Source organism: Zootoca vivipara, chromosome 13 (assembly GCF_963506605.1).
Source record: "Zootoca vivipara chromosome 13, rZooViv1.1, whole genome shotgun sequence".
NCBI lineage: Eukaryota > Metazoa > Chordata > Lepidosauria > Squamata > Lacertidae > Zootoca > Zootoca vivipara.
In genome coordinates, this window is record NC_083288.1 from 33,788,951 (window position 1) to 33,810,096 (window position 21,146).

The following is a 21,146-nucleotide window of genomic DNA, read 5'->3' on the forward strand; positions in this document are numbered from 1 at the left end:
AATTGTCCAGTAACAAACTTAGTTGGTCTCCAAGATGCTACTGGACAATTTTTAAAATTTATATCTTCCCTAGTGTGCTGTAGCGGTAAAAAAGTCAGACTAGCATGTGGATGACCGAGGTTCGAATCCCCCTACTCAGTTATGAAGCCTACTAGCTGACCTTAGGCCGGTCATTGCCCCTCCCCCCCCAGTCTAACCTACCACACAGGGCTGTTTGGGGGATTAAATGAGGAAGGGAAGAACCATGTATTTGGAGAAAAATGGTGGGATATAAATGTGAAAAGATAAATAAAAAATAAATAAAATCAGGTATACTGTGGCTCAGAGTTTCTCACCTGAAATTTTTCTCCATAGGTTCCATGATCATTCGTTCTGGTGGCAAGCGTACAAGCAGAGTAAAAGCTTAACAACAAACAAACAAACAAAAAACCTTTGAGTAGCTCTGAAAGAACCTCTCTTGTGTTTTTTTTTAGATTGATGTGATCTAGGTATCTGTGTGCAAAGGACTTATAGCAGTCTGAACCAGTGACTGGCTGGTTTGCACGTAATGGCAAGCCATGGTTTGCTTTGACAAACCATAAACCATTAATTGTCCAACAGTCAAACAAACCATGACTAGTTTCTCCAGTTTAGCTTTTTGGCTTCTTAATGAGCATCTTGGGTGTGATGGCCAAAACAAACATGGGCTGTGTACACTGCTGTTCCCTCTGCATCCTCTACACTCCCACTGCTATTTTGGGAAGTAGTGTACGTACAATGTTAGCCACAATCCATATCTTTCCTGTGTCTACCCTGTTGTTTTTAATGAAATATTGCATTTTGACACACACACACACACACACACACACACACACACACAAGCCAGCTTTAATCCAAACTGGGGGGGGAAAGGGGATCTTAGCTGGATTTTAAGCTGGTAAGCCATGGTTAAGGAAGGGTTCTAGGTTTGCACATAACACCAAGCCATAGTTAAAAACAACCCAACATACATAAGTCATCAACAAACAATGGCTTAAAATTGCGGTTTGCTGGCAGAGTTCTGATGTGAGAGCATCTGCCTATCTTTTGGTGAGATTCAACTGTGTGTTTTCATTTTGTATTTTTATATTGTGAATTTTGGCTTAAAATTTGTGTGTGTGTGTAAATGAACATAGTTATTACAAAGCATCAATAAGTCACTCTGGTGACCTCTTTCCAAAGGAAATCAAACCCCCAGAACTTCTCACTGCTCAGAGAACTGGAGTGAGTGTAACTCTTTGTTACAGAGGATTCTGGGTATTTTCTAGGGAGCACGCACAATTCCTGACTGGTACTGGCCTGGCTAATGTATCTCACTGTTGCCTTAGGTGAACAATGTACACTACAGTGGTACCTCCGGTTACGAACTTAATTCGTTCCAGAGGTCCGTTTGTAACCGGAACCCATTATTAACATGAGGCACACTTTCGCTAATAGCGCCGCCCGCTGCTGCTGTGCCGACAGAGTGTGACTTCCATCCTGGGGCAAAGTTCGCAACCAGGAGCATCTACTTTCGGGTTAGCGGAGCTCATAACCCGAAGCATTCGTAAGGAGGACAGTACGTAACACGAAGTTCCACTGTACCAAAATCTCCAGTAGCTGCACGTTGTAGTGGAAGACTGGCAGCAGTAAGCAAGTTGTTTTAGCTCGCCTGCCCATAAGCTCCTTGTGTAACAGTATGGCAACCACTGATATGAATTTATTGATTCATTTGAAAGATTTCTTGTCCACCTCTCAATGGAAGCTTTTGAAACAGGACAAAAGACAGTGCAATTAAACCATTTTTAATACCAACATTTTGACATTTTAAACCAGACAGAAACTGCACACCTGATGGTGAAAAACAGCAACTAAAAACAAAAGTAAAAATAACAATTAAACGTGAATAAATGAACTACATTAACTAATTTTAGTTCAATGAACTAAAGCTATCGTTAAAAAGCCGGAAAGAAAAACATCCTCTTCGCTTAGTTACGAAAAAATATTTTAAAAGTTGGGAGGACACAACCACTGAAAAGGCTCTCTCACATTTGAAAGTGGTGGTACGCTTGATAGAGCTTCTGATGTAGATATTGTTACAGGGGCAGCCAGTGATGTCCACTGCATGCTACTGGATAACAAATGTGATCTGACGCAGCCAGCATAGCAAGTGGTCAAGGGGGATGGGATCTGTTATCCATTGACATCTGGAGGGCACCATGTTGGCTATCCCTGCCTTAACAGACTGAGCAGGAAGGAGTTTTTAGGGAGGAAAGAGCTATATTAAGTACTACGTGAAGTGTTAATTCCACTTTCAGATGATTGTGGAAAAGCAGTGGTTCCGCAGCACTACAAGGCTCTAATGCGGAAGGAGCCATTGATATGAATGCCAACCAGTGCCATGCTGAAGACATTGGCCCCATTTTCTAGTCCTGCTCCCCCAACACATGCACCCCAAGCCTTAGCTGATCACAGGGGTGCGTTCAGACATGGGAATTTTGTGGTGGTTTTCCTGATTATAACACTAGCACTCCTGCCCTGTTTTCTAACGTTGCTTTCACACTGCTGAACCTATTGTAGCTTTTCAATTAATACTCTGGCATGCTGCACTAATTCTTTTTCATACTGGTGGGTGCAGTGTGATACAACCACAAATGTCATTGGACGTGTGGCTACTTCCCCACCCTTTCCGCACATGCGCACTTCCGTTCCCCCATGATTCATGCATGAAAATGGCACCAGAGAGCTGTATGCCGGTAGAGTACCCCAAATTTCACCGCTCATCTTCCACAATTTTCTGCGTTAACAGGGTTGCAAATGTATACAGTATCTCCCCTCCCCTGAAAGCAATTAACATGGAAATGAGTGCTAAACTGCCCCTAGATTTCCAGAGGTGGCATTTACGTCCTGTGAAAGCTCAAATATACGGCAATGCAGAAATCAGCCCTTGGGTCACTGAGGCTTGCGCAGGCGCGTCTGAAGTTCAGCCATCATGTTGGGGTGCAGAGGCCCAAACCTGGGGAGGCAAAGAGAATGAATGGGCAAAGCGAGGCAAAACTCCAAGGTCAACTCCTGGGATGGTGGTGATAGGATATTCATATTTACCCAGAATGCCTTGGGTTCTGCCTGTGCGGTGTTTGTGGTTGAGCTGGAACCTCCTCAGCTACACTTATCGTCTCTGGCTGCGTCGTCTCCACTGGCTGTCTCTTTGTGCTAGGCGCCCGCCGGATAGAGCTCTTGCGGCGAAGCAGCACCCGCTCCATTTGGTGACTTGTGTTCAGTGGCTTGACCTGCATGGAAGCAGTGGATTGGTTAACTCCAGAGTCCTGACTCCCATCATGCTCCATTTTTATATTAGTTTTGCTTACCTTAACTGGGAACGTCCCAGTGATGGAGGCAGTGCAAACCATGGGTTCTTGCTGCTGGCGGCTGTCCGTCTCTTCTGTTTGCTTTGTCTGGACTCCAGCTGCTTCCAGCTCCTCTTTGTCAAGAAGACCACTAGCTTCTGCCGGCCTCTCTGATTCGCTCTCCTGGTCACTCTCCTCTAGCCATTCTTCTCCTGTAACTTCCACTTGTTCTTCTGCTGCCTCCTTTCTCACGGGTTCCTCTACCTCCCTCTGCTGGACCCCTTCTGTCTCTTCTACACCTGCCACTTCTTCCCACTGACCACCCCTGTTCTCTGCTATTCCCTTTGGCTCCCCATCCTGCTCTCTCTCAGTTTCTGCCGCGTCCGGCATTGCTTGCTGAATTTCTTCTTCTTCGGCTATATCTAACTCCTCCTGCAGGTTCTCTTCCACCTCTGGTTCTTCTTCTTGTTCCTGCTTGACCTCCAGCTCTTGACCATTTGCCATCTTGACCTCCTCTTCCTCCTTCTCTAGCCCCCTGTGGTGAAACCCCACAGCCCATGTCTTCCCCTCCTGCCCTTCTGCCTCTGGATCTTCTGTGTGTTCCTGCTCGACCTCCAGTTGCTCATCTTCTGCCATCTTGGTTGCCTCCTCCAGCCCTCGGTGTTGTACCTCCACAAACTGTGACCAATCTGGTACCCTTTCCTGAATCCCCTCGTACCATAAAGTTTCTCCCAGTTCCTTTTCCTGACCACAATCAGTCTCTCTTGTGCCTTTTACTTCCTCCTCGGGCTCCCACAGGTGGCTTCTCCCAGCTCCGAGCATCTCCTCCTGGTCTCCTTCAGTCTCTGCCATATTTATTTCCTCCAGCAGGTCCTTTTCCATCTCTGTTTCATTTTCCTGTTGTCTCTCAGCCTCTAGCTGCTGTCCCTCCACCATCTTGACCCCCTCCTCCACCACCCCACTGAGCTGAAACCCCACAGCCCTCACCATCCCATCCAGCCCTCTCTGCTCTTCTCCCACAAATGGTGTCAAATCTGGTGCAATTTGCTGGGTCCTGTCATACCACAAGGTTCCCACTTGTTTTTCCTCCCTCTCCTCTGAAGTTTCTTCTTCCTGCCCTTGTTTCTCCAACTGTTTGCCTTTGGGCCCCTCTGCTTCCCCATGCTGATGCTGTTCTGTATCTGCCACTTCCTCTAGCGCCCCCTGCTGCTGACCTCCTCCTATCCAGCTGGTTCCTTCTAGCTCCCACTGATGGAGTCCCCCAGTAGCAGTTGGCCCCTCCACATCTTTATGTTTGATGCTGCTGATCGCAGCTGCTGTGGGGCTTGGCTCTGGAGCATCAGCTGGGAACTGAGAGGACTCTGTGGGGGAGAAATTAGGAGGGTCACGTTTACAATATTTATGTACAATATTTGGATTATGCATTTGAATTATATAGCTCCCTCCGCACAAGCCACAGGGCAGCTTACAACAAAGCAAATAGTTAAAAACGCATACAATTGATGAACCAGGATCTTTCAAAAGCACGTAGCAGTTATCACCGAATAACAATTGCTAATAGCATTCAGGTCTCTCCTCCTCTAAACACCCACCAGAAAAGAGGAGTCTTAACTAACTGCCTGAAACACAGCTCAGTTATGAGGGAGTTGCAAATACTAGGAGTTCCTACTGAAGGGGCTCTTTCCTGGGTCCCACACTATGAATCTCATACTGTGGCAACACAGATCTTGGTCTCTTCGCCTCTGCATTTGAGCACCCCAGAACCTAAAGATATTGGTTTCTCCTCACAAATATATACATTCCTATATTATTATTCCACCCTGAAACTAAGGATGTTTTCTTATTGTAAAATATTTTTATTATCGTAATTTCTTTTAAACTGCAACAAGGCTAACAAATTATTATTATTATTATTATTATTATTATTATTATTATTATTATTATTATGCAAGATGTCAGAATAAAACATCATCCCCAGTAACAAAGCACCAAAAACCCTGAAATTATACAGGATCATTAAACATTCAGGATCACAATCAATAAAAACAATAGCAGAGAAACATCAGTGCATGCAGAATGCCCAATATAAATATATTGATTTCTCTTTCCAGGATGAGCCATGCGCCAGTAGTCCCAGTTCTGGAATCTTATTCAAATGGCATATATTAGCACAGGAACTTGTCAGTGACAAAGATGGAGGTTTCTCTGCTCATATGCAGAGGGTCTTATCCTCAAGACTTAGTAACCACAACCGCTTCCCACACATTTATGTTTAGGATGGAGACTCCAAGCTAAAACAAACCAGGTAGCAACCCAATCCTCCTAGAAACCCCCATCGGGCCCTCCACAGTGTGACTTTGGCACGTTCTAGAATTTTCCATCACCTGAGAGCTTTTCCTCAGCCTTTTCCTGTCCCTCAGATCTGATGGGCAATTTGGAAAGTTTGTGAACAGACTCTGTTGCCTGAGCATCGTTGTCTGCTGCTTCTGACGCTGCCTGGATTTCTTGGTTGGCTGGGGTTATCTGAAAAAGGAAGGACCATGGTGAAGGAGAGGCGGAGCTTAGATGACTCTTGCCCCGCCTCCTCTTTTCCAGCACCTACCTCTGTGGTGAGGCAACCTTCGAAGACCTCCAGATGTCTCGTTGGAGGGATGTCCCTGCAGGGAAGAGGGGGAATGGGTGAATCTAGCTGCTGTGCCGGAGACCCTTCCACTCAAGAGGCAGAAAGCTCCAAGCATAAATAGCTCCCCCACTCCCATCTCAACCAGCGGCTTCATTACCCAGAGTGTGCCGTCTCCACTTCCCCATCATGGCTGCTGCAACGGCTGCTCCTATTCCTTCTCTGTCCTGGCTCTTCTGCTCCCGGATAAGTTTCATCTCCAAGCAGGTAAGTGGTGAAGGACGAAACATAATCCTGAAGATGGGGTGGAGCAAGGGAGACACTGAATGCAGATGGTCTGTTGAGCAAGCCAGCAGACGCACCCACCTCCCTCTACGTAAGTCATGGGCCCTGGAGCCCACCCCAGCTTGGCTGACGACCAAAGGGGGTTTCTTTACCAGAGCCCGTTGAAGGGTCCCCAGCAGGCGTTGAAGGTGCTCCATCGGACATCTGGGTCAGGTGGAGAGGAGGTACAGCAGCTTCTCCTTTCTCCCCAGGGAGGGAAGTAACGCCGCCGTCAAAGCTTCTGACCACATCCTCCTCCTCCCCTTTGCAACTCATTGCCACAGTCCGTTCTGGCTTTGCACAACTGTTAAAGCAGCACACCACAAACCCGATGGAAACAAGAAGCGTTGAGAGACAGTCAGTGTCAAATGCCGACTAAATCAGCCTCCAACTCAGGCTGTTGGAGTTGGAAAATTCTGTTAATCTTGTTCATTAACCCTCCCTTTTTTACTTTCATCCAAATATCAACCCTTCTATAAAAAAATAATAATAAAAAGATTCTCTCTCTCTCTTGAAAATTTAGTGGCAACTTGACCTGAACCCTGTGCCAACCAGCGATTAACTTTGACCAAAACACACCCAGGTTCTTTCCCAACTTGTGGAACAACCCACAACAAGTTGGGGTTCTGATTAGTTTCAAAATAGAGCAGAGCTTAGCATACCATTAACGTGATTACAAGTAAGGCTGCTATTTATTCATTCATCTGTTTATTAGACCATTATGATCATGCCTTCCCATCCCAGAAAAGAGACCCTTAAGGTAGCTAGCCATTGTTACAATCATAAAAATTCAGGAGGTTCAGGAGAGAGAGAGAGAGAGAGAGAGAGAGAGAGAGAGAGAGAGAGAGAGAGAGAGAACAAGAACAAACGAAGGAGCATTAACAAATCAGTTCCCAAATGCCAAATGATGACAGAATGATCCAAGGCCATAGCAGCCTAATTCAGTAGGCCTGCGTACATTTAAAGCTGTACCTTTATCCTCGCAGAGCTAGTCCTCAGCAAACTACATTTCCCAGGAGACATGGTGTGTGTGTGTGTGTGTGTGTGTGTGTGTGCGTGTGTGCGCGCGTGCTTTAAATGTATGGTGTGTGTGCAGCCCCAGGTGAGGCATCTACATTTCTAGGTGGGGCTTGAAAGAAATGAATGGGAAATCAGGCAGCTTCCAGACTGTTGCTGTTTTGCAGGTGGGATTTAATCCCATACTGGCAAATTCAGGTTGCACGATTAAAGTTGATCTAGCGCTCTTTCTCAAGAAGCTCATCTGCTCCGCCAATCAAATAGGAGGGTGATGGGGAAATGCACTTGAAAGTGTGGGATTAAAACTTGCTTGATGCAACACTGTATAATCTCCCTCTAAAGGAATCAGAGCAAATGCTCAATCTTTGTGCAAACAGATTGGGATGAATGCTCCATAAATAGCTCACCTGGAAGTGACCTTTGGTTATTTCCTCAGAAACATGGCTCCAACATAGGATTAGACAAATAAATAGAAAAGAGGAGACTGAGAGGAGATATGATAGCCATCTTCAAATAGCTTAAGGGATGTCACATGGAAGACGGAGCAAGCTTCTTTTCTCCTGCTCTGGAGGGTAGGACTCGAACCAATGACTTCAAGTTACAAGAAAGGAGATTCTAACTAAACATGGGGGAAAACTTTCTGACAGTAAGAGCTGTTCGACAGTGGAACAGTCTCCCCTCGGGAGGTGGTATACTCTCCTTCCTTGGAGGTTTTTAAGCAGAGGTTGGAGGGCCATCTGTCATGGATGCTTTAGCTGTATTGCAGGGGGTTGGACTAGATGACCCTTGGGTCCCTTCCAGTTCTATGATTCCAAGATTCTAAATGCAGGATAAGGCTATCAAAGGCTACTAGCCACAATGGCTATGCTCTGCCTCTACAGTTGGACATTGTGTGAAGCTTGGGTTGCATACACACACCACACTTGTAATGCACGCAGCTTTCTCTAAAGAATCCAGGGAATTGTAGTTTGCTAAGGGTGCTTGGAATTGTAGCTTGGTGAGGGGTAAACTACAGTTCCAAGAATTCTTGGGGAGGGGAGTCATGTGCTTTAAATGTACGGTGGGTATGCAGCCTAGAATGCCTAAAGAGTACTAATAGTTACAGCTCCAAATCTCTCACATATGTCTTCTGCAGGGTTGTGTTTCCTCAGAGGAACCAGTTAAGAATAACATCTATTTCCTCTGGCCTAGGTGGAGAGAGAGAGAGGTCACAGATCAAGGAAGCTCGGTAAACGGCGTCCTTAAAATCAAACTCATTGTTGGTTTGTACAATATAAAGATCCTTCGAGAGAAGACTTCTTCAATCCAGAATCGTTAAACAACTTGCAAAGGGTCATTTTCTTTAGGAGTGCAGGAAGGATTCTAGTATCTAAACCAAAAAGTGGGACTTCCTTTGCAGTTGGTCTGGAATCATATGGGTGGTACAGAGATCCACAGAGCTGCAGCCTGGGGATGCCGGGCCATTCCTCAGAGAGCAACAGGTGTAGCCCAGAAACCCCAATTCTGAACATAGTGGGGGAGAAGTAGCTTCCTACAAGGCTTGATTCCACCACAGCCCCTGCCGCCTATTATTTTTTCTCTCTTTCAGAAATTCACCATGTGGAGCAAAGCTCATCCCCTCATCAGAATATGCCCCCCTATTTATTTATTTGCCCTGGCCTGCATGAATTGCATGTGCATGAAAGGTCACGTATTTAAGCTCTGGGTCGCAAAGCACAGACAGATTTATAAATTCATGTGTATGTGACAAATTCCAGAGAGGCCATCAGGCTTGGCTGCAATATATTGTAATGGATTGTTCTGAAGTCATTTCAGCACCAGATTAAAAACAAAATTGCCCCAGCTCCCCCTGCCTGCCCGCCCCGCCCGCCATCCTGTCCTGTATTTTGTCAGAACAAAGTTGGCAACCCTACTTGGGATGACTGCCCCCTCCCCCACGCTTTTACTTACTTTTTAAAACGTTTCTGTTCTGGAAGGTACTAAGGAGTCTGTTTTGTTTACGGTTTACTTTGTGATTTTTCTCTGGGATTTCTGCTATAATTTTAAAAATAAACATTTTACTTTATTTCGAGTGTTTTGAATGGTCAGGATAGAGGGATGCAAATATTTCAAAATAAAATACATGGCAAAACTCTGCAATCGGTCACTCCATTAAATACATGCAGGCCTCGTGTAGAATGCCTAATTTAAAGTGATAACGAAACAATACCGAACCTGTTCATACCCATCTGAAGCTACCCGATGAATAGCGTTATTGCAATAACTTTCCGACAATCACGCTCTGCCGGGAGAGGAGACTGTTGTTGTAAAGCAGCCATGTCAATTGAGGGCACATCTAGCTTCATTACAGCGACTTGTTGGTCAGCTTGTGCCTACGTCAATGTATGGCTTTATCGGCAGGGCACGCAAGTGAGGGCACTGGGAGCAGGAAATGGCATCAAACCCGGAAGCAAGGTCAGGCGGCAACTTCAGCTTCACATGACAGCTGCTTAGGAGGAAGCTTATTGGATCTGTTACGCCTAGCAGAGAGGAGCGATGATATGGCCTAAAGCTACGCGGTCATGGTCTAAGGCTCCGATTTCTTAAAGGTACAGAAAGAGAGACTGGTGTGTGCAAGAGGGAGAGGATATCTCAGTGTAGTTATGAAGTTTCTAGGGCAGCTATGGTTTCTGTTTTTATCTATGCCCCCCCTTTTGTTATAGATAGTCGCCCCCACTACCCCATTCTGCCCTGCCTGCCATGGGACCTCCTGGGAGTCTGTGGCATCACATCCCGAGTGATTCTGAAGGTGAGTCTTCTTTGCTCCCATCTCTCATCCCCCCCATTCAACAACCCCCCCCCGTTTTCTTCCCTGACTCTGCTCCTCTTCCACCCCCTCAAGAAACAGGGGAAGATGAAGATGCCTCACCCTCTGCCGAGCCTGAGACCACCCTGGATGCCTGTAGCCAGTGGAGGAACAATGTGGGCTTCTGGTGAGGTCCCCTTTGCTTTATTTCCACAGTTTTTCTAGGCTATGGAGCATGAACAAAAGCAGAACCTCATTTCTTATTTTATATAATGCAGCTTCTCTGTGGCATTATTTCTTGCACAATGACAGCTCGATTAAACTCAGGTTTCTCTTTCTATGCGTTGGTGCATTTTGCTGTATGCTCTGTTCACAGTAAACTGATCAGATTTCCTTTCCTTTTGATCTCCTCCCTTGTTGCATCCTCCACATCTGAGCATATTGCAACATACTGGAGGGCTGTGTGGGGCTTGCTGTAGCCGGATTTGTACGAACTCTCTCACACACTCGTTGCCTGGGGAACAGAGGGTGTGGGGATGCCATTCTGGGATTTCAAAAGGGACTAGTCTAAAGGCACGATGTAGCAACCTTGCTAAAGCTAGGCAGAACTGAATCTGGATGGGAGGCTGCTTGGGAGCAGGGAACCTTATATATGCCCCCTTGAACTCTGGCCTGGAAAAAAGGCAGAATAGAGATGAAAGAAATGATATGATAACACTGACTCTCCTGTCTTGCGCTTCTGGGTGCTCTGACTTGCCTGCTTTCCCCTCCACAGGTTGCTGGGACTCTGCAACAACTTTGCCTATGTAGTAATGCTGAGTGCGGCCCATGATATTCTCAGCCATCAGAAGGTGCCAGCAGGCAATGGGACTGAACCAGTGAGAATTCAAACAAGAGGAGTTCTTGAGTGTTTGTGTACAAAACAGAGCAAGAAACAGATTGTACTGGGTGCAGGAGAAAGCAAGAGAAAGTATCTGAGCCTGGATGAGAGAGATGAATAGAAAAACAGGGATAGAAAAACATCTGTGTGCCAGATGTGGTACATTAGAGCCTACAGATGCGAAGGACTGTGGGCTGTGGCAGAGGGTGCATCACCTGTGTGTACGAAAGATGAAAAAGGATTATTTGGATGTTGGCACTGCACTAAGGCTGACTCTAGCACTTGGTTAGCAAGGCCTTTGGATATTTGAAAGGCCTCTTAAGATCAAACTACTCTAAGCAGAGGGGAAATTTCAGGCAAACGTGAAGGCAAACATCTCAGAGCATTGGATCTGACCACAAACAGATTTGCTCTGTAAATTTGTGGACAAGTACTGTAAGTGGGGAAAACGAGCCATTCAGATATTGTACACAGCAAAGAAGGAATTGGGATGCCCTTACACTGCTAGTGAGCACATGCACTAATCGAGAAGATTGTGACATTGCCCAGTGCTAACTAAGATGGCAGCAGTAATGTCACTCTCCTCCTGGGCCCTGCAACATGACCAGGGAGCCGTATACAAACCAGCCATGCTGGTTGCTGACAGTGGTCATGAGTATGAACAGAATGTTTGACAATGCGATTTGGTGGTGCTAATATTGTACTGTTGAGTGTTTAGAATAGGACCAGGGAGATCTGGGTTCAAATTCCCACAAAGCCATGAAGCTCACTGGGTAATCTGGAGTTTGTCAGCCTAACCTACCTCCCAGAGTTGCTGTGGAGATAAATGGGGGAGGGTAAAACCATGTTACACTGTCCCTAAACTAACCATTGATGGAAGGTTGGACTAAAAGTATAATAAAAAGTGTCTGAAAATCTGCAAAGGTCAAACTTCTAACTGCATTTTTTGAAACCTTCAGACTTCAGACTGGTCATTTCTTTGCAAAAAGTAGTTCCAGGGCCCCTCTAATCTTCCCCCTCTCTTCCTGTTCCAACCTCCCCACTACCACCACCAAAGCTGATATTTGCCCCTATTCTAAAAATCAAGAAAATGGCAGGCAAAAGAAGGGTTAAAGCTGGGTTGAGGAACCGGTGACCCTCCATGGTGTCTGGGGCTGCTGGGAGTTGGAGTCCAACAGCACCTGGAGGGCCACAGGATTAATCCATGGATTAAACCAGGCACCCCCAAACTTCGGCCCTCCAGATGTTTTAGACTACAATTCCCATCATCCCTGACTGAATGCCTGACTGAATAAGTTATACTTCCATACTGGAATGAGGAAAATCTTGGAAAACAGATGGTGAAATGATGGCTGAAAAAATTATTCTCTCCTACATTTAACCTCTTGTGCCCAATTGCTCCCTCAGACTCCCCCCAGCGTTCCTGCAAATGCTTCTCGTTACGACTGCAATGCCATCTCCACGGGGGTAAGTGTCGGATGCGGGGAGATGACAGGGGCAGGTTTGAGAGTGTGGCACCAGCTACTGGCTCACTCCCATCTCTTTGTTGCCCCCTACAGGCCGTGCTGTTGGCTGACATTCTGCCCACCCTTCTAATCAAATTCAGCGCACCTTTTTGTATCCACTTGCTCCCATATGGGTGAGTTGGCTCAGATCGCTGGAAATGTCGTCTGGGTAGAAACCAAATTCCCCTGTAATGCAAAATGGAAATGGGAACTTATTTGCATGTGTATTTGGAACAAAATTGTATAATCCGTAGAAAGGAGAAGATGTTAAATTGCATTATGTACTTGTGGCCTTTCTGTTAACATATATGAAAAAATATCTTGATTCATTATTGTGAAGTAATATCCAAGCCAAGGCTTGCTGGGAATTGTAACTCTCTGAGTGCCAAACCACAGAGCCCAGAATTCTTTGAAGGAAGAATGAGCTACGAGCCCTGGTAGTCACGAGGGGTTGTCTTTGTATGTGACATATGGGCAAGAGGCTTTATGGTTAGTTCAGGCCTCGTCCATTTTCCATCTTATAGCCAGCCCTGTCTTGAGCATATGCGCCACCGAGGGGGGAAAATCCGCCCAGCACCACCAAATTTAGATTAGCCCCCAAATTAACTTTTATTATGCTTATGTCAGACACCACGCTTACGCCTTATCTCTTGTTATGAATGACAAGCACCGCCGTTGTGAATGACAAGCGTGGTGCGTCTTTGATAAATGAGCGCACAAAGTCGAAAGTCCTTTAGTGAAACAGTAGGTATACATTTTGGTAATACCTAGGTATATATGTACAGTGGTACCTCGACTTACGAAGACGATCCGTTCTGTGGCCGTCTTCGTAAGTCGAGGTTTTCGGATGTCAAAGCGCCACTACAGCGCATGCGCAAAGCGCGATTTTGCGCTTCTGTGCATGCGCCGACCGCACACGCCGCTCTGCGCAGGCGCAGAACGTGCACGCCGAAAGGACTTCCGGGGGTTGTCGACTTTGGAAGTCGAAACCTTTGGAAGTCGAAGCGTTCGGATGTCGAGGTATGACTGTATTTTGTTTTTATAGCTTGATCAAAATTATTTATTATTTCATAATAGGTAGATAGTTAAGAGGTTAGGCAGCTTCAACGGTGGGCGCCTGGTGCCCCCCAGAATCGGGCGCCCAGGTGCCCTGCACCCCTTGCGCCCCCAGGTAAAGACGGCCCTGCTTATATCTCCCCCCCCCTTTCCTCACTCCACCCCTCACAGCTTGCGTGTCGTCATCTGCGCCATCACGGCCTGGGGTAGTTTCCTGTTGGTAGCCTTCTCCACAGGCACAGTCCAAAGCCTTGCAGGTAAGAACCATCTTCACAGGAGATGGGGTTGGCAGGGGGCAGGCAGGCAGTCCTCAAATTATGGAGGGCAAACCCGGGGAGCTTGGCCCCCTTCTTATTTATTGTTACAGCCTCTTGGCGGCTGTTTCTTCGCATGCTTCGAAGGCACGATTTGACTAAAACTGGGGGGGGGGGGCAAGAGCATGAGGCTTACGGGTTTTATATTGCACCACCCGTATCTTTCCAGCTGTGATTTGAGCATATGTGATCTCTTGCTTTAGAATCGCTGCCTCTTAATTGTGAGCTCTGGCGGTGAGGGCCAAGAGAAAACAAGAGGGAAGCACCAGCATGTTTTGTATTGACTGGGTCTTTCTCCGCCTTCTAATTGTTGTAGGTGTCGTGCTGGCCAGTATTTCATCTGGCCTGGGTGAAATAACATTCCTTGCGCTCACGTCTTTCTTCGACAGGTAACTAAAGGCACACAGTGGCTGCAGGGTGGAGATTTGGCAGTGGGGTCAGATGCCTTACTTGCTCAATGGGTGCAGCCTGTTTCTTTAGATTAGGGATGGGGAACCTGTGGCCCTCCAGATGTTAATGGACTACAGTTCTCATCATCCCTGACCATTGGCCATGCTGCCTGAGTTGATGGGAGTCCGAGCCCAACAACATATAGAAAAGCCACAGGTCCCCCAACCCACAAGGCCTTCCTTCCAACCATGGGGAACAGCTTTGAAAGAGGAAGGCAAATATAACGTTTTTATACAGCCACAGGTCCTGTTTCGAAGCATCCTTGTTTTGCCTTTCGATCTGAAGAAACAGGCTCCAAAATCTTCCAGCTTAGTTGCTTTGCACCACCCACCACCACCACCCCCAGCAACTTTTAAAAAAGATATTTTGTTGGCCTGTTTTTTTTGTTTTTGTTTCGTTTTCATGGTGAAGGATGTGTGTGTGTGTGTGTGTGTGTGTGTGTGTGTGTGTGTGTGTATATATATATATATATATATATATATATATATATATATATATATAAAACTAAACAAACATGCATACCTATCTGATAATGATAATAAAAATCAGAAAGGCCTGATGTGTGAGGGGAGGGACAAGATTGACAGCTGGGCCAGTGTTTGGTTTGAAGCGTGAGTAGAATAAATTTGTGCAGGATTTGTCAATTAGGTAATGACGCTAGGTCTGGGGGTGCTTTCTGGTACCCAGAAATCACTCCCATTATGACTCATGTCCTTTCTGCTTCTCTTCCCACGCCCCCACCCCTCCCAGTGCCGTGGTGTCTGCCTGGTCTTCTGGAACAGGTGGGGCCGGCCTGCTAGGGGCACTTTCATACCTTGGACTGACAGAGTCAGGCTTGAGCCCCCAGCACACCCTCCTCCTCATGACCATTGTTCCGGTCATTATGCAGGTCAGGTGAGGACTAACTTTCTCATATTAGGTATCTGCTTATAGCAGTAGAAGTTTTAAAATGATCATTCGAGGCCCCATGGCTCCTTGACCACCTTCTTCCTCCTCTCCACTTTCTCTATAGTTATTCTTTTGTGCTGGCTCCACCCCCCGGAGCTCCCCGCTGTGGCTGGGGCAATCGTCCGCAGAAGTCTCTGCGTTCTCCTTCCTCAACTCAGCAGCCGCTCCTTGAGATTAAAGCTACAGTCCAAAACAGTAAGCAAGCCCTTTACTGGCCCTTCCTGTGGTGCCACCTGTTGTATCATAAGGGACAGGTTAAGTATTTATACCCACAATGCACATTGTTTATCTTAAGGCTTTGGTATTATTATTATTATTATTATTATTATTATTATTATTATTAATTATTAATGACTTTCAGTTTTAAACATTTCAATAATTTTACAATCCTTTTAGCATTTCAAAACTCGACTTTCTTCCCCCTCTTTCTGCGGTTCCTTAAATTTATTTTAAATATTTTCTGCCTATCAAAATGAACTTAATTTACTCCTTTATTCATCTACCTTAAATAAATACTCTTATAAACCTGCAAGTTATTACAATAATCCTTCCAATGTTCTTCTCTGTTTACAGTTTATTTGTAAATATTCAATAAACCATTTCCATTCTTTTATTTAAAAAAAGTCTATCTTAAGACTTTATCCCTGGGAATAAATGCTGTCACGGCTTCTTTACCCATGATGCACTGTGCTCACGCCAAGCACAAGGAAGAGTCGCTCACAGATATTGCTGTAACTCCTCATGTAATATCCTTAGCATTTGGCAATGTACAGAATTTTTCAAAATTCTTTCAATAACGTTGTTTTTATCCTGTCTCATTTCAACTGTCATTTTCTTCCTTCAGAGGCACAAAGCCCTCAGCTCAGCCTGCAAGAAAAGGGGCAGGTGGTCAAGGTAAGAATCAGGCTTAGTATGTGGTGTTTTGTTTTTAATATGAGTGTGTAGGATTTTTCGGAGCACATGTTTAAAGGTGTCCATATCGCAGAAAATATCAGTATACATTTGCGTGTAAATATGTCCCTATTCTAGAGGGTATCAGGGTGAATAATGCATAAAGTGGATGCGGGGAGAATGCTACCGTATTAAATTGCTAAACAAAGGCCAAGTCTCGGTTCTTACTGGAATTTATGCCACATTATCTGGAAGCCCTTCTCACCGATCCCAGATGTAAAAGACCTCATTGTGAGTTTACCCCTCACCTTCCCAGCACCCTTAAAAAACCACAGTTCCCAGGATTCTTTGGGGGAAGCCTTGTTCTTTAAATGTATGGTGCAAATGTGATCCCAGTAGTAAAGGGTGCTGTTTGTGAAGCCTGCATTACTCAAGGTGACCATATACCTCTGATTGACTCATGGTTTCATGGCCTTCCCATGATGCACTAACATGGACCTTCTCTGTTACTAGGGTCTCTTAAAATACCTCATCCCTTTGGCTGTTGTCTATTTTGCTGAATACTTCATCAACCAGGGCCTGGTGAGTAGTGTGAAAGTTGGGGATGGGTGAAGACTTCTTTACCAGGGAGGTGGAGCTAAATATTCTGATCCATCCCCATTAATGCCCCCCCTTTTGTCTTCTCCTTCCTCAGTTTGAACTGCTGTACTTCCATGAAGCGCCGTTTAATCACCCGCAACAATATCGTTGGTGAGTGAAAGGCGGGGAGGTGAGACGAGATGGGATTTTGGAACCTCAGTCTGGCTTGGGTTGGTAGGTTAGAAAAGTGCTGGGAGCTAAAACTCCTGATCTCTCCCCCCCCCCCGCCTCCTATAGGTACCAGATGCTCTACCAGGCTGGGGTCTTTGTCTCTCGTTCCTCTGCCAGCTGCATACGGATTCGGCACATATGGCTCCTTGCAGTGTTACAGGTAAAACATCCCCCTCGCCAACAGACACCTGCATGAATGATTCCTTTTTGCTCTTCCGAGACATGTTCATCCCCCCATTTCTGTTGTAATGTTGACGTTGCAATCCAAGTATTGTGATCTTTCTCTGCCAGTGAACACATGCGGTAGTCTTATCATTGGGTCTATCTAGCCCAGTTTTGTAGAGTCTCCAGGAAGCAGACTGAGCTCCTTTCAGCCAGGGACTGAACTTGGGCCTTTGTGTTTTGCTTCTGAGGTGGAGGAATGGGGTCACTCCTCCCACCTGCTTTGTAGGTAAAGGTAAAGGGACCCCTAACCATTAGGTCCAGTCGTGACCGACTCTGGGGTAGCGGCGCTCATGTTGCTTTATTGGCCGAGGGAGCCGGCGTACAGCTTCCAGGTCATGTGGCCAGCATGACAAAAGCTGCTTCTGGCGAACCAGAGCAGCACACGTAAACACCGTTTACCTTCCCACTGGAGCGGTACCTATTTATCTACTTGCACTTTGACGTGCTTTTGAACTGCTAGGTTGGCAGGAGCTGGGACTGAGCAACGGGAGCTCACCCCGTTGCGGGGATTTGAACCGCCTTCTGATCTTCTGATCGGCAAGCCCTGGGCTCTGTGGTTTAACCCACAGCGCCACCCTCTTTGTAGGTGGGGCTATGCAAATGACTTGGTGTTTGGTCTGCTTCAGTGGGAGGAGACTCCACCAGTTTGTCCCACCTGCTTTAGAAGCAAGAGAAGCTAGGCTTCTGTGAACCTTTTGGAGGATGATCACACATTTATTGCACTGCAAATTGTCCTTCTGGATAGGCAGGCCTAGTCTCCCATTGTGCCTTTCAGAACTGCCTGAGCAGCAGGAAGGAGCAGGCAGTGTTGCCTGCTAATGTCGGCAGAGCAGCAGTCTCTTACTTTGGTCTGTTTGAAGTTTCCTACCCTTGCAATGTTTTCCTGTTCTGCTTATTCCCCATCACTGCCACCTTTCGCTCCTTTTCCCACAGCAGAACAGCCATATTGTTTTCTCCTCCAGTTGTCAAGGTCTTGACATGCTATCTCTTGCTTCCCCTCTCCAACTAGTGCCTGAACATGGTGTTCCTCTCGGTTGCTGTGTCCAAAATGTTTCTACCCAGCATCTATATAGTTTTTGCTCTGGTACTCTACGAGGGATTGCTGGGAGGAGCTGGCTACGTGAACACTTTCCACTGCATTAGTGAAAAGGTGAGCTTGGCGGGGGTGGGAGGTACCCAATAGGGAAGAATGTTTATGGAGCACCCAGGAGGGTGAGACTTCAGTCACATGACTGAGGGTAGAGAAAGGCATATCACTCAGAGTTTGAGAGAGATGAGCATGAGGCCAGTTCCATTATTTGGAGGGAGCAAGGAACAAGCAAGTAGACCTTTTAACCAGTTGGGTTGTGTGTGTGTGTGTGTGTGTGTGTGTGTGTAAGCACCTCTCTCCTCTTTCCCCTTCCCCTGCTCCAGCAAAGTCTTTTTGTGCTGCAAAAGACACTTGGGGGAGGGAAGCAGGAAGCAGGTGCCTGGGAAGCTCAAAAGAAAGGTGATAGTGACTAGGAGTAGTACCTCCCATTTTCAGAAGTCATAGCAGAGGATCATTGTCTAATATATATATTCTCTCTCCTCCTCCCTCCCTCTAAATGCAGAGCAAGCCGGAGCACCGTGAATTTGCTATGGGAGTTGCTTGTATAGCTGACACGTTGGGCATCTCCCTTTCAGGTGCTGTTGCTATCCCTATCCACAATTATTTCTGTCGCCTCCCTTGAGGCCCACTTCCCAGGGGGACCAACGGATGCCTTGACTTACCACATGCTTGTTTCTGAACAGTACATTTCCCAGAATGGAGGAGGGAAAGACACTGGGATGTGCATGCCAGTCAAAAGAGGAGAAAGGAGGCACACGGAGTTGAGGGGTCGGCTTTTGGCATTAATTTCCTCGTCTGTTTTGATTTTGGAGAGCATTTTACTTTAACCAAGCCTGAATGGGAATCTACTTTTGTCCCATGTTGCACAGCAGTGGGAGGGCTTAATCAGAGCACACAATCACAGATGGATGGAAAATCATGTTCTGCAGTTCATAGGGGGGAAACATGTGAACGTTGCATAAAATAGGTCACACAGCACATCCTTGTGTTGGGCAGGGGGAGCAGAGGGAAGAATATTTAGTATGACACTCCTAAGTAACTAGAAGATACTGCAGAAATGGGATGTGCAGATGCATAAGTGCATTAATAACCATAGACAAATATGGAAGGAGGGAACGAAGATTGTTAGGGTGAGATGCACGCTCAATTCAGAAAGAGGCAAGGATAATAATTTTGCACAGTGATGAATTTCTGTCTCAAGCTCAATCAATAAACCAGCCATATTTCAATTATTGCTCTGTTGTTGCTCTTTTTCAACGATATACCAATTATGGTACGGGCTGATATGTTTGGGGGATTTGTTGAGACAGCGGCTAGAAGTAGTGAGTGGAAATAGCAAGAGTGCAGATTTTGGCTCTGAACATTATCAGAAAACTTCCTATTGGGAAGAGCTTTTTGGCAGTGGGAAATGCTGCCTGAGGAGGTAGTGGTGTCTTTCATTGGAAATATTTAAGTACATGGTAGACACCCATCTGTCAGGAATGCTGAAGTTGTAAGATTCCTGCACTGAGCACAGCTGGACTAGAGGACATCCAGAGACTCCTCTAGCTCTAAAATCTCCTCTTCCCTAGCATATGCATATTTGTACAGAATGAAACATATTTTAAGTAAGGTTTTTAATCTTTGTCGTCGGGGTAGGTAACAAACAATAAAGCCACAATAATGTAGGAGTTAAGGGAGATGTGAGTTCAAATTCCTGCTCACCTGCAAAGCTTACTGGTGACACTGTGCAAGTCACTCTTTCTCTGCCTAACCAAACAAGTAGTGTGGTGGGGATACACAGAGAGGGCATGTGTTATTTATGTAATTAAAAGTATTTATAAAGTGCTTTAAATTTCTTTGCCTCCTTTCATCCGAGCACAGGGCGGTTTACAATACAGTCGTACCTTGGAAATCGAACGGAACCTGTTCTAGAAGTCCATTCGACTTCCAAAACATTTGGAAACCAAAGCGCGGCTTCTGACTGGCTGCAGGAAGCCTGTCGGATATTCAGCTTCCAAAAATAGTTTGCAAACCGGAACAGTCGCTTCTGGGTTTGCAGCATTCGGGAGCCAAAACATTCAGGAACTAAGCTGTTCCAAAACCAAGGTACAACTGTATTAAAACTGTATTAAAAATACCGTATATATATATACTGTAGCAAGCAAAAAAATAGCCCACAGTTTAAAAGGCCGTAGATTGTTTAATTACCCAAAGGCCTGGGAGAAGAGGAATGTTTTTGACTGGTGCCTAATTTTTTTTACATTTCTAAGCAGAGTGCACACAATATACAAACCAACCTAATAACATGTTCTTGGTACCAGTCTGTCTCGGGAGACAATGAAGAAGTGTGCCTTTTGGGGGTGAAGACACATTGTTAGAAGTTTATGGTGCCTGCTGCAGCTGTAGAGACCTACAGGAGAGAGAGAGAGACATGCTTTGTTGCAGCTTGGGCAGATAGCAGGAAAACAAATAATCATAAAAATAGAAATCTAGTAGTGACACAAGTTCCAGTCTTCTAGAACAAGGAATGCTTGTACATGACCCTATGTCTTTGTAGGATATCCAAAGCAAATTATGCTTCGACGATGTTCCAGAGTACAAGGGCAGCAGCTGAAAATGCTCATTTGTGCATCATCGCCTTTCTGATATTATACAGGGTGCATTGCCACAAGTAAAATTTCTCCAGATGATGCAGGTGATCTTAACAGATCTACACAAGGGCAATCTTTCATATGAGCCTGGTCCAGAGTTCTTAAGGCTTTCTCCGTTGGTAAAAATACCCTGAATATGGCCCGGGAGCAAATGCAGCTCCCTTGGCACAGTTGTTGAGCCCAGAGGTTATACAGTTTAGGAAATTCCTAATTTAAGTCGTTGTGCTTTTAACTGGGGTAAGTAGAGTAAAGGT

The 21,146-nt window shown here is 45.8% G+C and overlaps 2 protein-coding genes across 4 annotated transcripts; one reads left to right on the forward strand and one right to left on the reverse strand.

Moving 5' to 3' along the window:
- Positions 1–1,766: 1,766 nt before the first annotated feature.
- Positions 1,767–7,085, reverse strand: LOC118095170 (golgin subfamily A member 6-like protein 22). The gene is made up of 7 exons (XM_035136206.2): positions 6,402–7,085; positions 6,125–6,258; positions 5,947–6,001; positions 5,729–5,867; positions 3,366–4,705; positions 3,103–3,287; positions 1,767–3,013 (listed from the first exon to the last, which is right to left on the reverse strand). The coding sequence occupies exons 1-7, from the start codon at positions 6,444–6,446 to the stop codon at positions 2,950–2,952; spliced, it is 1,962 nt and encodes a 653-aa protein (XP_034992097.1). The 5' UTR covers positions 6,447–7,085; the 3' UTR covers positions 1,767–2,949.
- Positions 6,102–20,668, forward strand: CLN3 (CLN3 lysosomal/endosomal transmembrane protein, battenin). 3 transcript variants are annotated; one of them, XM_035136213.2, is made up of 17 exons: positions 6,102–6,231; positions 9,706–9,893; positions 10,008–10,093; positions 10,187–10,277; positions 10,866–10,941; positions 12,378–12,437; positions 12,530–12,609; positions 13,703–13,788; positions 14,162–14,234; positions 15,046–15,189; positions 15,308–15,438; positions 16,088–16,137; positions 16,648–16,716; positions 16,829–16,884; positions 17,011–17,104; positions 18,179–18,319; positions 18,762–20,668. In XM_035136213.2, the coding sequence occupies exons 3-17, from the start codon at positions 10,045–10,047 to the stop codon at positions 18,879–18,881; spliced, it is 1,320 nt and encodes a 439-aa protein (XP_034992104.2). In that variant the 5' UTR covers positions 6,102–6,231; positions 9,706–9,893; positions 10,008–10,044; the 3' UTR covers positions 18,882–20,668. The 3 variants fall into 3 exon arrangements, with proteins under 3 accessions (XP_034992104.2, XP_034992100.2, XP_034992102.2); XM_035136209.2 differs by having other exon boundaries at positions 10,866–10,968; positions 18,762–20,664; XM_035136211.2 differs by having other exon boundaries at positions 10,193–10,277; positions 10,866–10,968; positions 18,762–20,664.
- Positions 20,669–21,146: the final 478 nt, after the last annotated feature.